The following is a 15,034-nucleotide window of genomic DNA, read 5'->3' on the forward strand; positions in this document are numbered from 1 at the left end:
CTCAAACAGTCAAACAGGAAACATCACTAGAATAAATCTAACCCAGAAGTAGTCGACCGAGAGGGTCGGCAAACTGAGTCTCAATTTCGAGAGATCGCTTGCTACTTTGACATACCTGGTATTATATTGGTCACCTTGCCTTATTTTTCTATCAAATCCAGGGTACACTGTACTATTGCTAGGAAGCCCTGTTATGTTGAGTGTGATCCAATGTATTTGTAGAACACCCACCCATTAGACAAGATGGGAACCTCCCTATTAAATCGAGCTCAATTTACTTAATCTTGTCGTTAGGAAGGCTTTTAGGTTACCAATAAACCGCAAAGATAAGCTCAATCTAAAACGCCACTACTCTTTTGAAAATATCCAGGTAGTTGCCCAATCGTTTGCTAGAAACTTATCTTTATCGCGGAAGATTGTATTTTCTCGTCGCCGACTCTTATGGAGGATAGTAGAATGTATAGGTTTTAGCCATACAACTTGAAATTTGATCGGTATGACACCGCCCTATTATAACTTGTAGAAGATTTCGGTCATTCTCTACATCTGGTTTCAGGTTCCATAACTAAATCTGTACCGAGAAGTATCGAAGCACAACGGTCATTAGAAAATAAATGTGTGCTGTTATTACAATCTCAAAGCTACTATGAGAAGTTCAGCCGTCAGATATTGTCTCATAAGCTAGATCGACATGACTTCATCTAAGGAAGAATTGGCGTCAGCGTAAAAGAAGCACCGAAAACTGCGTGTAAAGGCAATGGTAATTTATCAAGAACTCAATCGAATCTTTCCTCTAGAAGCCTCTAGTTTTGTGTGGAGAATCAATGGTACTTTAGTTCAACAAATAATCAAGGAGAACTTCCCAAAATATCTACTCTTGTCATAAATCGCTCAAGTTCCTTGTGGTCACGCAGTGGTAAGTTTGTGAAGTGCACTCACTCAGAAAACCCTGGACGATGCTGTTAGATTGTTGCGGAAAACTCATGTTCTCTACAGGAATTTTGAAGTCGCAAGCTATGAGCGAAGGTTATTAGTTTTGGAATAAAGAGTGAAAGCTTCGATGATGATTCGATTTCCTTGTTTTGATAGTTCTTGCAATATATTTTATGAATTGCAAAAATTGCACCAATCAGAACAACAGTTCTGAAAGGTCCATTGGTCTAGTGGTATGATTCTCGCTTAGGGAACACTCTAAGTTCAAAATACTTAATTGCGAGAGGCCCCGCGTTCGAATCGCGGATGGACCCCATCTTTTTTGCATTTTCTGGAATCTGTTGTGGGTTTAAGAGTTGTGAGGCTGATTGATTTTTGGTGTATGTTGAAAAGAGGATTTCTACGTTAAAATCAATGTTATTTTGGCTACCAGGTACTTCTTCCACGGACCATGCGTTGTGTAACTAAATTACTTACCAGCTCAAATTGCCAACCTCGCATTGGGTATTATATCACTAGATTTGAGAGGAATATTGTAGCATTTTCCTGTGAGCTTTGCTGATTGAAATCTCTGGAAGCTATTGTTTGTGCTACAACATTGTGCTAAAACATGCTAAACGATTTAAGCAATAATTTTATCTGTTATGAGAATTCTACGTACTCTTTGAAAATGAGACTGTCATTAGGATGGAAATCCAATCCATGCCCATCTGAGACATAGTGACTTCCAAGCCATCGGAAAGTGTGAGGAGCCGTACGACACATATAGCGAGGCATTACCCGGGACCGGAGGGTACTTAGAATCCAAGGGCACATCGAACTTGGCTGGACTATGGCTCTGAGATTTTCAAGATTATATCGACGAATGAAGAGGGAACTACTGAGATATCCAAGTCTGATCTATCGATTCATCTGTCTAAAATATATCTAATAATATATCCAATCCACATCTCTCGAACGAAGTCTATGAGATGTATCACATGGTGAGAATTTATCCAAGAACCATCTTTCAAGGACTCTTTTTGTGATCGATGTTTACTTCCTCGGGGCCACTGACGCTATTTTTCTCGCCAACTATGAATGTTAGAATAACAAAGGGGAAGATGGCGAGGGGGCTTACCATCCAAAGCGACCAGAAATCTGCTGACGCAGTTGTAAGCTGCAACCTATTACCCAATCAGTATAAAGTACCAACCCGATGACCAAAACATGACTTACAGTGCCCGTAATCTCAACTACTTCCTGTTCTGAAAAGTGTTTCCTCAACTCTGCAAACACATCCTCCGGAACCTTAACATCCCTCGTCATAGCATCAGTGTATCTAACCACCGCCCACTGCTCTTCACTAAGCACACCTCTCCCCTCCGGCCTGTTCTCTCCCAGCACTTTCAACCCCTCATCACTAACACCACCAGCTTTCGCAAGCGGCGCATGATGTCCCCATTCATACCACGCCTGGTTTATAACCGCGACCCTGCAAATAGCAATCTCTCTGATATCGTCTTTCAGCGAAGTCTTCGTGCGTATAGCGCCTAAAAAATGGTTCCAGCCATCTGCGACATGCGGGGAATGGAGGAGTGTAAGGTCTAGAGCTTGAAGATCTCGCGGGGCTCTTCGATCGCGGACTCGCTGGATTATCTCGGCTGGGTTGCCGGTGGAGAAGGATTCGTCCTTGGGGTCAACGTATGGCAGACGCATCTTGAAATTCGTTGAGCAATGGAATTGACGACATTGTGAAGAAGAATTGAAGCATTTTATAGCAAGCGTGCGGGTAGCAGTGAATCTTGGAATATCCTGAGATCGGCATGCGATTGCGGGGGAAGTTCCGGTATGTGTGCCGCGATACCGGATGAATGTTCTGGCGGAGCCATCGCAATTAATGAGGTGGATGTTTCGAAGAGCGGTATGAAAACGCATGGTTGGGGTGCATTGTCTTATCATCATATCGAACTTTTAGTACTGGATCTTGAGTCTCATTTGATTGTAGTTGGCCATTGTAGGACAGCAGAATGTCACAGGTACTACATCAAGGAACTAGTCAATTGAATAGCGGATTGAGACCTGGGAGCACCTGCCCGTAAACCAATAGGCTCATGTATAAAACATGCCCTTGGCTATTTCCTGCGTATCAAAATAGTCATTCGTCGTATAATATCCGTCCACGCGGACTTTGGGAACAGCACACAGCGCAGGGAAAATATAACGGGAATACTTCAACATCGTCCCAGATGGAAGAAATCATTTACGTTCACCAAATAGTATTACCCCTGTATATATTATCCCGAAGAAAATACCATTCCTAAAATAGACATACTAGCATACACGGTCATATCGACCACCTCCGCTACCATCTCTAGCCTCTATGCGTCAAAACTCCAGTATTTGTGGAACAAGAGCAACAGTACAGATGTTGTGAGCTACGAATCTTCCATTCATAGCCCGCCCCTATCCCTAACACCCATTTCCTTCCTATCTTTCCATTATTCACAAGCTGCCGCGGAGGAGAAGTGCGTTCCTGATTGTCTTATTTGGCCCTCCATAATGTTGAGCGAATCGACTAGCATGAAACGTCCAAGGTGGCTTTTGAGTTCATCAGAAGGGCGACAATGAGACCGTAAAGACCTATGATATGTCAGAAAGGGGAGTTATATAATGTTTCAGGAGTACGTACCCAAAACTTCGGCGAAAATAAGAATAAGAATCATTCCAACGAAAAGTCTAGGTTGCTGTGCGGTTCCTCGCACACCAGCGTCACCGACAATACCGATGGCAAATCCGGCAGCCAGACCGGCCAAGCCGACACTAAGACCAGCACCAAGTTGAATGAAACCGGTGTACAGAGGCAATTGCTGCTTAAGACCATCTGAGATCAAGACCGAGACGACAAGACCGTAGATACCAATAATACCAGCCATGATAACTGGTACAATGTCTAAAACGTTTGTTAGATTTCCAGCAATTTGACAAAATCGCCAATCAAGGCTTACTCTTGACAATCAAATCAGGTCTGAGAACACCCATCGCGCAAATTCCGACACCAGACTTGGCAGTGCCATAAGCAGCTCCGAAACAAGTGAAGACGATTGCAGACGTGCATCCCATAGCACCAAAGAATGGCTATATATCTATCAGCATGATGAAATCGATGGAACGATTATCGAGTCTCCTTGAGGTTACGTCGACGACCGATGAAGAACGCGAGGAGGAGCCGCTGAGGCTGTCGGGGATCACTAACCGCATAAACCGGGCTACATACTCGAATATTAGCAAAATATCAAGTTTGAAAGATAGCAAAGAGCGTATATATCCAGGCGCTTTGAGATCCGCTGGAGCTTATCTCGATTGTGGTGATGAACGGATCAGGGTAACTCACCAATTTACAGACATGTTTGCGGTTTTGCGAAGCTTGATATGTAGGTTTGAGTTGAAATAGGAGGCTTGAGTAAGCTTGTCGTTTGGAGATTGGCAGAGTTGTGATGGCGTGAAGCTTGCTGAGATGTTGTTCAGATGGCGATGATGAGGTTCGAAGAGGGCTTTGCTGGAGCTAACCAGGAAGCGAAGCCACGTTAGGATTAGCGCAGTTTTGAGCCTAGCGGCAAATTCTCAGAAATTCTTTGAACATGGAGCTTGGATTTTTTTGGCAGAAAGCTGCAACGAACAAATTCTTGACTTCTTCGCAACAACCATCAGGGCGAGCCAACGCAAGGAACCCTGCAGGACTCATATACCGGATTCGATCAAAAATACACTGCGATCTACGAATTTATAAGATCTAATTAATCTTTCAACATGTCTGACGAACAAAACGGATCTGCTGGTAAAGCCTTGTACCTCGACAATTTCCTGTCGCATGTGCTAATATATCCACAGCCTGGCCAGTCGCCGACGCAGCCCTCACTCAGGAAATCCTCGATATCGTCCAGCAAGCTTCCCATTTCCGCCAGCTGAAAAAAGGTGCCAACGAGGCAACGAAGACCTTGAACCGCGGTATCTCTGAGATCATTATTCTCGCTGCCGACACTGCTCCTCTTGCGATTCTCCTCCATTTACCACTACTCTGCGAGGACAAGAAGTAAGTTACAACTGTCCAAAATAGTTGATTTCTGCGCTTTGGCGCAACTTGTCGCATCTCGCCGCAAAATGCGACAAAGCTTCTAGAAGCGGTTCTTGCGGATGAAATGCTAATTCTTGTCTTTACAGCGTCGCATACGTTTATGTCCCATCTAAAACGTAAGTCAAATACCGTACCCTCTCCGAAATAAGAACGTCACTCGAATTCATCTCTCCGGCGGGTTGCATAAGGTGCTCCTTGTTAATTCATCCTTACAGTGCCCTCGGACGAGCTTGCGGTGTCTCCAGAGCAGTCATCGCTGCCAGCATTACTACGAACGAAGCCAGTGATCTTATGAATCAGATCAGAACTTTGAAGGATAAGGTCGAAAGACTCATGATCTAGAAGTCGAGGTGGAAGGTTTTGTGCTTTACGCAATTAACGACTGGGAATTAGCTACGGCCTAGGAAAGGGACTTTGACCTAATCAAGACTCTGGTCTATTACAATATATCAATTTCAAGACAAGCTTCAAACGACCGGCTATGACTATCTGTTAGTGAAAAGGAGGCATGCGCATCAGCTTCCAACGAACTATATGTGCTCAACCAGGTCTATACGTCATCTTACCATATTATACTCGACAATGTTTCAAACAATCTTTGAACAATTAAGCCTAGTTGATGTGACTGCATACAGACGTTTGTCAGAGAGTTTATGGACAAAATGTAAAGTATATCTTCGCTCTAAAGTTTACGGGGCACTTCGACTCTGGGACTGCGCAAGTGCTGGACACACGTAAGAAAGAGGCAACGCTCATATTGAGCACCAAAAATGAATAGATAGGAGGGCGTGACAAGAGAAATTTAAAGGTCCTTGGACTCGGTCCTTCGTCGTATACATAACCGCAGACACCATCACCTGATATCACAGCTACTTTTGCTTACTTTTAATGTACAATATGCCATGTTCTAGCTCACACAATTAGATGGTCTTCTCTTTGCGAACATTACATCTCTGAAAATGAAGTGGTTTGTTTTAGACTTGTTCATATTCACGAAATATTGACTGCATCTTAACATTCGAAGAGCTAGCGGCGCCGTGAAGCGAAAACCTCGACAAATTTTCAACCACCAACACATCCGTCTTTTAGCAAATTAAAAAACCCACATTACCAGCAGCACCCTTCACGATGGGTAAAAATGGTCGCTTTGGAAAAATGTACGGCAAGGTCGTCGGAGACGGCAAAGATGACGGGCGACCAGGCTGGAAAGGACCAGCGTTCGTCAAGAAAACAGACCAGAAGCCTAGACCCAAAGCTCAGTCGGCCGGTGGCTCCAAGGAAGAGCTTGAAGAGACGGAACCAAATGTTTCCGTTCAATCACAACAACTACTTCTGAATATCTTTCGAGATTCTTTTGTGGAGGTTCTTACCTCTGGGGATCTTAAACCGCTGTTGCAGGAAGTCAAGACAGCGCTGTTCGAGAGAGATTTCACGCGCGCGTTCGGGAAAAGTGAGTATCTCGAGGCGTATTCGGCGAGATGGAGCCCCAGTAGGGCGTTGTGTTATCAGTCTGTTTTGGTTGGTGTTCAAGAGCATTTGGATGGAATCACCACCGAAGTAGCTCCTGGTAAGGATGCGGAGGCTGCTGAGAATGCAGATTCAGTCAAAGCTACTAGACCATTCTTACCAGCAGTTTGCTTTGGGGGAGGTGCCGCAGAGGTCGTTGCATTTGGTGGATACACTCACGACCTTCGAGATGCATCTGAACAACAAGAAACTGTCGATGAGCCAGAATCGGAGTCTCAATCTCCATCAAGTCAAGGACCAACCATCGATCTGACCCTTATCGATTCAGCCGATTGGGGTAATGTTGTTCAAAAGCTTCATGATGGCCTGCTTACACCTCCACCCTTATCCAAGTATGCAAGTGCCTCAGCTAGAGCTAGCAACAAATCTCTACTTCAGGCAGGATCATTGAACAGCAAGTTCGTTCAAAATGATTTACTAGGCATGACTCTGAAAGAGCTTGAGCCGATAGTCGGCCGGACACCAAAGCTTCTCACCTTGCTTTTCACTCTAAATGAGCTATATACATCTTCGATCAGCAAAACAACAGCATTCCTTCTCAATTTAACTATGGCCACACAATCTGGAACGTTGTTGCTTGTTGTCGACAGTCCAGGAAGCTACTCGACTACGAGTGTTGGTGCTGATGCGAAGAAGTATCCCATGAAATTCTTGCTTGACCACACACTACTGGATACCGAAAAAACAAAAGCAGAAGGAGACGACCGAAGACGAGAAAGCCCAGCAAGTTGGATCAAATTGGTTTCCGAAGATGCAAAATGGTTCCGTATCCCAGAAGAACTACGATATTCGATTCCACTGGAGAACATGCGTTATCAGATACATCTTTACCGACGATTATGATAGTTCAGAGATCAGCATATTCCAGTTCACAAGATTCAAGAAATGAAGGGAGTTTATAGAAACGTGATCGCAATCATCATTCGTCATTCATAAAGGAGCGTCAAGAAGAATATATACACTCAATAACGACTAAACATCAGAGGAACCAAAGCAGTCCTACTCTCGTGCGCCAACATCGCACTACTCTTCCACCCTGCCGAGCAAGTATTCTTGAAGAACCCCTTCTTCTTCTCCTGGCCCTTGCAATACTCCTTGCTTAATTGCCTCAATACCGTTTCCTTTGCTTTCCTGAAAGTAGACACCCTCTTCTCGGGATCATCGGCTAGCTCCTGTTGAGTTGTATCGTGTAATATGTCACGCTGAACACCTTGGATGTTCGGGTCCAGCACTATAGGTTTTGGTTTGGGATTGGGGCTGAATGTGGTTGATGGTAGAACGAATGCCGTAGCTGGTAATACATCCACGAATGGATCGTCAATGGGTAGTGGTGCTGATATGAAAGGACGTGATATGACAGGGCGTAGGGGTAGAGGTGATGTCGGCTTCTGAGGAACCGCTGGTTGCTCCAAGTAGTCTTTCAACTCCTTATGCTCTCTATGTTCCTTTCTCTTGCGTCTTCTCACCCTCTTCTTGACCTTTGTCGCATGGACGGACGACGCCTTTTCAATCATAATCGGAACATCCATGACCGGCTCCCTCGAATTGCTTCTTGAAAGCGTGTCAATCACTTCCTCCAGATCATCAAGATAATCCGAGTCCCCTTGACTCTGAGTAAAGCTATCGGCATCCGAATTACTCTGCTGAGACATCCATTCATCGCTTCCGCTGATCCTCGTCAACGGCGCCAACGCATCTTCCCAGACACCTCCATTCAATAAGAATACATTTTCAAAATCAAACTCCTTGACAGTGCGACGATGTTCAAATACAAAGTCGGCGACTTGATCCACCGACATAGAAGCATTGCGAACCTGCATATACCTCAACTTCGGAAATGTCATGGCCGGTCGCCTCGGTGCTTCAGGCAACGGCGACATGGGACTGGTCACCTCCGCAAACAACTTCGCCATCTTCCTCGGCGGTGCAAACAGCGGATCGGTAAACAGCGTCAACGGACAAGGACCCTTCCTTCCATTCCAGCCAAAGCTAATCTTCTCCAACTCCGGCGCGAAATTGCGGATATAATCATCCAGAATCTTCAAATGATCAAGTCCCGGTCTCGAACCCTGGAAATCCCAGGAATCCATCACGATATTCAGCTTCTTGATCTGTTTCCAGCGTCGCCCAGCTGAAGGCGTACATCCGTAGCCGGGGAATTGACGAAGATACTGCAACCCTGCCGCGTGGATATGAGCGAGTGACAATTTCTCCAATTTAGGAAGATGCGCTCTTTCCAACGCAATACGAAGACTAATAAGTGCGTAATCCACACAACTTCTCCTATACCTCTGCGCTGGATCCTGACCAGGACAAGACACCGTCAGATGTCTCAAATTCGGCATCTGCCCCATCGCGCTAATGAACGCCGGGACATTAGTAGCCGCATGAAAGACCGGCGGATACTGCTGCGTCAACAAGTCGGCCAGGAAATTATTCCCGTACTTCGGCCGCTCTTTGACGGACGTCGTGCTCGTGTGTGGTGTATACAAGAAACTGACTTCCTGGCCACTACTCGGGTTGAGGAGGGGCGGGAGGAAGGTCTCGGGGGTGTGAGGCATGCAGAAGGTTAGATGCTCGATGTACTCGCCGATTCGAGCGAGTGCTTCGACGCGGCTTGGACGGGTGAGGGCCGAGGGTGTGAATGTGAGGCGGGTGCGTTTGAAGAGTGTGCGCGTGGAGTAGTCGGAACATGATGTGTTTGCGAGACGTAGGTTGCAGATGGATGTGATATCCAAGGAGGCGAGGATGGAAGTGCGGATTGTGGTGTTCATCCAGATGTCTTCGAATCTGGGGTTGAGGTCCGCCATAATGAGCGCATGTTCTGAGGGGCCGTTGATGTGTTGGTGATGCAGGTACAATGGCTTTGACGAATTGAATACAATGAGTTGTTTGCTTGATATAGGTTGTACAATGTGGTTGAAGTGTATTGGTTCAATCGCAGTATGTGTAAGTCTTGAAGTATGTATAAGTGCTTCTCGATATACAACAAGCGAAACCGATCTATCTCACACAACTTAAAAAATAAAGAACAATGAAACGAAACAAACCAAAAACCATCCTCGACCCTAAGGCCATATCCCCCATATATCCCCCTCCTACTCCCCATCTTCTTCACTAACACACGTGATATCGAAATATGACTCACAATGCATCTCACGAACACAAAAACCGCACATCCCATACTCCCATCCACAAACGCGAAATCACCACGATACGTGCTCGCAATTCCATCCGCGTCTACTGGTCCGCCTCCTCGAGTCCCCCCTTTCCAGCCACACCCCTTCTTCTCCACTCCTGCACCTCTTCACTTAACCATCTTCTCGTTCCCCAATCATCGCCGCTGAAACACATAAAAGACCCTTCGAGTCTTCTCCACAGCCATGCAAAGTCCCGGATAATCATGCGGGCTTAATAGACGCCAAGACCCCAATCGCTTGCGTTGTGCCTGGTAACGGGAGCTAGCCAGTCGGGACGAGGCAGGTCGTCGAGAGTGTCCAATGAGCGGTGAGGTCACGACGCGAAACTGACGCCGAAGACGCGCTCGTGGCTGTGTTTGTTTCCTAATCGGGACCTTGGTGGTGTTTATGTTGTGGTTTTTATATGTGGAGTTTGTAAATGGGATATTTCGCGTCTGTTTCACGTTCGGTAAGTGAGAGGAAGGCAAAGGTAGTTGGGAAATAGAAGAATGTTTCAGGTTTCAAGATGTCTTCATTGTTCAGTTACGACAATCGCGTTGGATAATGAAATATCTCGCCTAGATTTTCCCAGTCTCCTCCTTCTCCGTGCGAGACTCCTTCGTGTATAAGTCGCGCCCCCACTGCATGCTGCGTCGAGAGAGAATTTCCTGCATATTTACTCCAACGCGCCTTCGGACAATGTGTAAATGTCCGGATGCAACTGATTACCCAGTACGCTAGTCCAACTTTGGTTTCTCCCCCAACAGAAAACCGCAAAGACAAACTTTGAAGGTAAGATTAACTCGCTCGCTCAATTTTCCTATTTGATGTATCCCAAGCGACAATATTAAAACACGTTCAGTGCCGCCATGCTTGTTGTGCAGCTTTTGGTATTTCCCACCAAACTCCATTATGCGCCGGGAAATGTGATTCGACATAGGAAAATCGTATGTACTTGAAATTAAACGTGATTGGTGGTGAAGGTTGTTTATCCAACGCGACCGCGCGCTGGTTGTGTTTTTGATCTTCTTGATCTAGTTCGGAGAATTCGAGGACTTGCTGTCCTAAGTATGCACGAGTAACCACATCAAATCCCGATCATCAAAAGCTTAGACCGTTTGAGGCATAAGACTCTTCATATCTGCTTGTTTTGGTCAAGTGCATTGCCAAATGCGTGTTATGGTGGAGGGGCTGTTCCGTTTATGTGTGGAGTATTCGAGGCATTGGCACTCGGTGCGTTAGGGGTGCCCGAGAGAGAAAGCTCACGCGACGATTCGTCTTCTTCAGATGGCGTGCTCTTCCCGGAAGAGGTCTCGGCTTCCTCTGGGATGGTGGCAAACCGCTGTAGGACTTGTTTCAGAGCAGGACGACGAATCGGCTTGCTCAAAAAGTGGTCCATACCTATTGTGCATAGTTAGCTCAGTTGTTTTGAAACGTATCTTGGAAGGACCTACCAGAATCATAACATTCTTTGACATTGCTCTCTTCTGAGAATGCCGTCAACGCAACGATAGGCGCTGAGTATCCCATTTGACGAATCAGACGCGTGCTTTGAAGACCATCGAGGTTAGGCATCTGCAAAAGTTAGTATCAAACACACTATCTGTAGTTGTAGCACGTACTTGAATATCCATGAAGATTAGGTTGAAGTATTGGCCCTTATCCATGCTTTCCTTGACAATGTCATACGCCTCCTTTCCATCTTCCGCAACCACTACTTCAACATCATATATTCGTTCGAGCTTGAGCATTCGAATGACAATTTCTTGATTGACAAGATTATCTTCAGCGACCAGGACTCGGAGCTTTTTAGCAGGCTCTTTACCATTTGCGGTGACGGCCTTTTTAAGCACACTTTGAACAACACCTAACTCCTTGCTCTTGTCGTCCGGACTGGTTGGCGATGCTGCAGCGAAGAAAGGTTGGCTTAAGCCTACGAGTCGAGTCTCCTTATTGAAATCACCAGAATTCCTCCCACTAGCATTGGCAGATCCAGTGACAATCGTGCCGTCTGTTTGTGTAGTGAATACGCCACTAGTAGGTCGAGAAGCCCCATATGCATCGGAACTCGAAGTCGAGGCCGCGCGCGATTTCGTGTGCTTCAAGGGAATTTGCACCTTGAATGTCGTTCCCGTCGGCGCGGTTTGCGAGCTTACCAGGGAAACTGTTCCACCCATCAACTGACTTAGCTGACTGCAGATAGACAGACCAAGACCAGTCCCGCCATACTTCTTGCTGAGGCCCAAATCTCCTTGAACGAAGGGTTCGAAAACCTTGTCCTGCATACTCTCGGGTATTCCGGGACCTGAGTCTTCCACCTCGAATTGAAATATCAAGGTCCGCGCATTCGACGGTGGTGGCGTAGGAGATCGTTCACGCACCTGCACACGCGGGGCTGCACTAGGATCTAGTGGGTTGATTTGTAGTGCAGTTCCTCCTGAACTAGTAGGTTTTGCGTTCGATGAATTGGATGGTTTCCTAGATACGTTCGATGAACCTGAGCCGTGTCGATGACGTGAGCTGTTCTTCGATTTCTTCGACCCAAGAGAATTCCTATCAGACGGTGACTCGGCCTCTCCAAGACATTTTATCCGGACGGAAACCTTTCCACCAGCAGGTGTGAATTTCAAGCTATTACTGACCAGGTTGATGATAACCTGGAGAATTCTGTGCTGATCACCCCAAAGACTAAAGCATGTTAGCAAAATATTCCTGTTAGGGTAATCAAGCCCTGTACATACCACATATCCTTCAGTCGCCCAGTACCCTGAGGTCCAAGTGCTGGCAGTTTCTTCTCAGAGACAATTTCCGTATCCAGGTCTATATCAGTACCGATATATTTGACCGAGAAGTTGATGTTCTTTTCCTTTACTTGTTTTGTGAAAATCGTGACAATCTGCGTCTTGATATCGTTTAGTTTAAACTCCTTCTCTTCAAGACTCAATTGTTGACCAATCTGATTTTTGCTAAAGGTCAATAGATCGTTTAAAAGGTGGAGTAATAAATCTCCGGATTTGTAGACAATCTGAAGACTCTTCTTGATCTGAGGAAGATCGTCCTCGCCCATGCATACAGCGCACATTCCCAGGATACCATTTAGTGGTGCTAGAGGTCAAGAAGTTAGCATATTGAGCCGGAACAAAGGTAGTGTACGAGGATTAACGACTTACTCTTGAGCTCGTGTGAAATATTAGCGATGAAGAGGGTTTTGCTTTCGTTGGCAGCTTCGGCAGCTTTCTTGCTTATTTCAAGCTCCCGCGTACGTTCGGCAACCTTTTCTTCAAGGCCTTGGTATTGTAGCATTAATTCCTCGGTCATTTCGTTGAAAGTGCCTATATTGGTCAGAGATAATTCCATTGACGTGATATGGAATACGAACCGGTTAGCTCTGTAAGCTCATCAGTTATCCAGTGCTTCCGATCTTGGACGCGTGCTGGAATCTTGAACACTCTTCGCCTGTCCTCCTCGTTACGTTGTGAGGGCGTCTTCCTTTTCCCCGTCACTGTTAGATGGCGTAGTTTGTAGAATATTCCCGTTTTAGAGCGATGAGAATCAGACCGGTCAAGCCCAGGATGTTCTCCTGACGAGGACTCATCGTCCAAATCGTCCATCCTATCTGATCGTATACTTCCATTCGGCGTGTAGCCAGGCGGTGCCATAGATTTCTCAGTGGCGTCACGTAATCTGCGAATCGGTCGGACGCTAAAATGAGCTGTCGGTATTACGACCAGTAGTATCAACCCAATCGAGCCAAATACACAGGCAAGCACAATCAGACGCAACTTCTCCACGGGTTTCCAAGCCTCCTTGTGTGTCATTTCGACTATAAGTAGCCAGTCGACCAATTTACTTTGTGGTCTGGCATATCCCACACTGACGGAAACATTATTCTCATTCCTGGTTGAAAGCATAGACCCTGCTTGGTTGACCTCGTTGTTCCAAACACCAAACCCGCGGACAGCTGCTGGATATTCCTTTGCAGAGAAGTTGCTTGCCCCGTACCGAGTGATGTTCGCCAGATAGGCAGTGTGACGATCGCGTCCTTCGGTAGCATTTGGAGGGAAGACGTACTTGACCACCGCGGCACCAACATCTTTTAGATCGGGTTCCTTAGTTGCCGTAGCGGGCCTGGCTTGATACGGAAATTGATTCTCACGTCGTCTGGTACCGAATAGAAGAGTCACACCAGTATTAGCTAACCCCTCCCGAGAGTTGACTACGTCTATCAATGATGTACAAGCTGCGACGACGGTCATGAATCCTAAAACCACCTCGGGGTTTTTATCGTCCACGATGGGAAGGGTCATAGAGAGCAGAGCATAACTGCTGTTGATTTGCAAAGGGCCCAGGACCAAGACAGACGACTGGTTAAGCGGAAAATCAGCAAATGCAGACACACGTGTGAGGGTTGCCGAAGAGTCTGCTGGATCCGGACTCCCAGGAACCGGAGTGTATGTGATGTTCGGGTAGAGAGCCGCTGGAAAACCCGAGCCTGGGTCACCAAGGTTCACCTGAGTGCCATTTGGGTGGAATGCCCCCGGAATAAAAATGCCATCTGTCTCAGTGGTTGCATTGAATAGCGCTGAAGTGCCCCCTCCCAGTGATGTTCCGTTTCGAGAAAAGACTACTACTTGGAGAAGCGCTGAAAGTCCGCCGCCGCGTAAGGCGCTTTGAATATCGGTATTCGCTGATCTGGTTTAGAAGTTAGCGTTTGGATTCAACAAGGTGTAATATTCAGCGTCCACCACAGTTTCAACTTTAGGCAACCAGAAAGCCTGAGATTACAAACAGAAGTCTCTTCTTATCAGAAGAATTTCATCACTTACGTCCAATTAGTCGATGTCGCATTTCCTCGATAGAAATTCCTAAGTGCAGACTGGATCACAACGCGCGTTGTGATGGTTGTACATGTTGACTGTATCAAGAGCAGATCCGACGCAACTTGTGCCGCTTTCAGAGAGGCCGTCAAAGATAGCTGACTTGCAGTGATGCCCGTAACGAAGTTGTGGTTGTTGATCCAAGTTGCGATGGATAATACCATTAATGGAACCAGCGCAGTTATCAGCACCACGGCAGCGAATTGCTCTCGAATGCCAACGCGCATGGTGTCGTCCGCTTCTCAGGAACAAGTCCTGGACCAAAATATCGTGTCCTCGTCTCCTCGTGCGCATATGTTGTCCTCCAATCGTGGATTCAATCTTCCAAGAAAATGCCCAGAGATCCGGGTGTGGTCCTAAGACTCAAATTTACTGGTCCAGTCCCGGTGACATGTTCTCCAACC

At 46.3% G+C, this 15,034-nt stretch overlaps 6 protein-coding genes across 6 annotated transcripts; 2 read left to right on the top strand and 4 right to left on the bottom strand.

The window, feature by feature from the left end:
* Nucleotides 1-1,942: 1,942 nt before the first annotated feature.
* Nucleotides 1,943-2,631, bottom strand: GLAREA_03365 (AhpD-like protein; the record flags this gene model as incomplete). The annotated part of the gene is made up of 3 exons (XM_008083618.1): nucleotides 1,943-2,007; nucleotides 2,054-2,099; nucleotides 2,152-2,631. 3 exons carry the CDS (start codon nucleotides 2,629-2,631, stop codon nucleotides 1,943-1,945), a joined length of 591 nt encoding a protein of 196 aa, XP_008081809.1.
* An 859-nt stretch (nucleotides 2,632-3,490) lies between these two features.
* GLAREA_03366 (F1F0 ATP synthase subunit C) lies at nucleotides 3,491-4,320 on the bottom strand (the record flags this gene model as incomplete). Its single annotated transcript, XM_008083619.1, has 5 exons — nucleotides 3,491-3,555; nucleotides 3,605-3,865; nucleotides 3,921-4,050; nucleotides 4,169-4,181; nucleotides 4,307-4,320. The coding sequence occupies 5 exons, from the start codon at nucleotides 4,318-4,320 to the stop codon at nucleotides 3,491-3,493; spliced, it is 483 nt and encodes a 160-aa protein (XP_008081810.1).
* Nucleotides 4,321-4,722: 402 nt separating this feature from the next.
* On the top strand, nucleotides 4,723-5,389 carry GLAREA_03367 (L30e-like protein; the record flags this gene model as incomplete). The annotated part of the gene is made up of 4 exons (XM_008083620.1): nucleotides 4,723-4,750; nucleotides 4,804-5,005; nucleotides 5,134-5,163; nucleotides 5,263-5,389. 4 exons carry the CDS (start codon nucleotides 4,723-4,725, stop codon nucleotides 5,387-5,389), a joined length of 387 nt encoding a protein of 128 aa, XP_008081811.1.
* Nucleotides 5,390-6,175: 786 nt separating this feature from the next.
* On the top strand, nucleotides 6,176-7,417 carry GLAREA_03368 (uncharacterized protein; the record flags this gene model as incomplete). Its single annotated transcript, XM_008083621.1, has 1 exon — nucleotides 6,176-7,417. The coding sequence occupies one exon, from the start codon at nucleotides 6,176-6,178 to the stop codon at nucleotides 7,415-7,417; it is 1,242 nt and encodes a 413-aa protein (XP_008081812.1).
* A 119-nt stretch (nucleotides 7,418-7,536) lies between these two features.
* GLAREA_03369 (uncharacterized protein) lies at nucleotides 7,537-9,384 on the bottom strand (the record flags this gene model as incomplete). Its single annotated transcript, XM_008083622.1, has 1 exon — nucleotides 7,537-9,384. One exon carries the CDS (start codon nucleotides 9,382-9,384, stop codon nucleotides 7,537-7,539), a length of 1,848 nt encoding a protein of 615 aa, XP_008081813.1.
* A 1,546-nt stretch (nucleotides 9,385-10,930) lies between these two features.
* On the bottom strand, nucleotides 10,931-14,857 carry GLAREA_03370 (CheY-like protein; the record flags this gene model as incomplete). The annotated part of the gene is made up of 7 exons (XM_008083623.1): nucleotides 10,931-11,154; nucleotides 11,208-11,328; nucleotides 11,376-12,441; nucleotides 12,495-12,858; nucleotides 12,924-13,085; nucleotides 13,133-14,445; nucleotides 14,580-14,857. The coding sequence occupies 7 exons, from the start codon at nucleotides 14,855-14,857 to the stop codon at nucleotides 10,931-10,933; spliced, it is 3,528 nt and encodes a 1,175-aa protein (XP_008081814.1).
* Between the last annotated feature and the right edge of the window lie 177 nt (nucleotides 14,858-15,034).

Source organism: Glarea lozoyensis (assembly GCF_000409485.1).
Source record: "Glarea lozoyensis ATCC 20868 chromosome Unknown GLAREA2, whole genome shotgun sequence".
NCBI classification, from domain to species: Eukaryota; Fungi; Ascomycota; class Leotiomycetes; order Helotiales; family Helotiaceae; genus Glarea; species Glarea lozoyensis.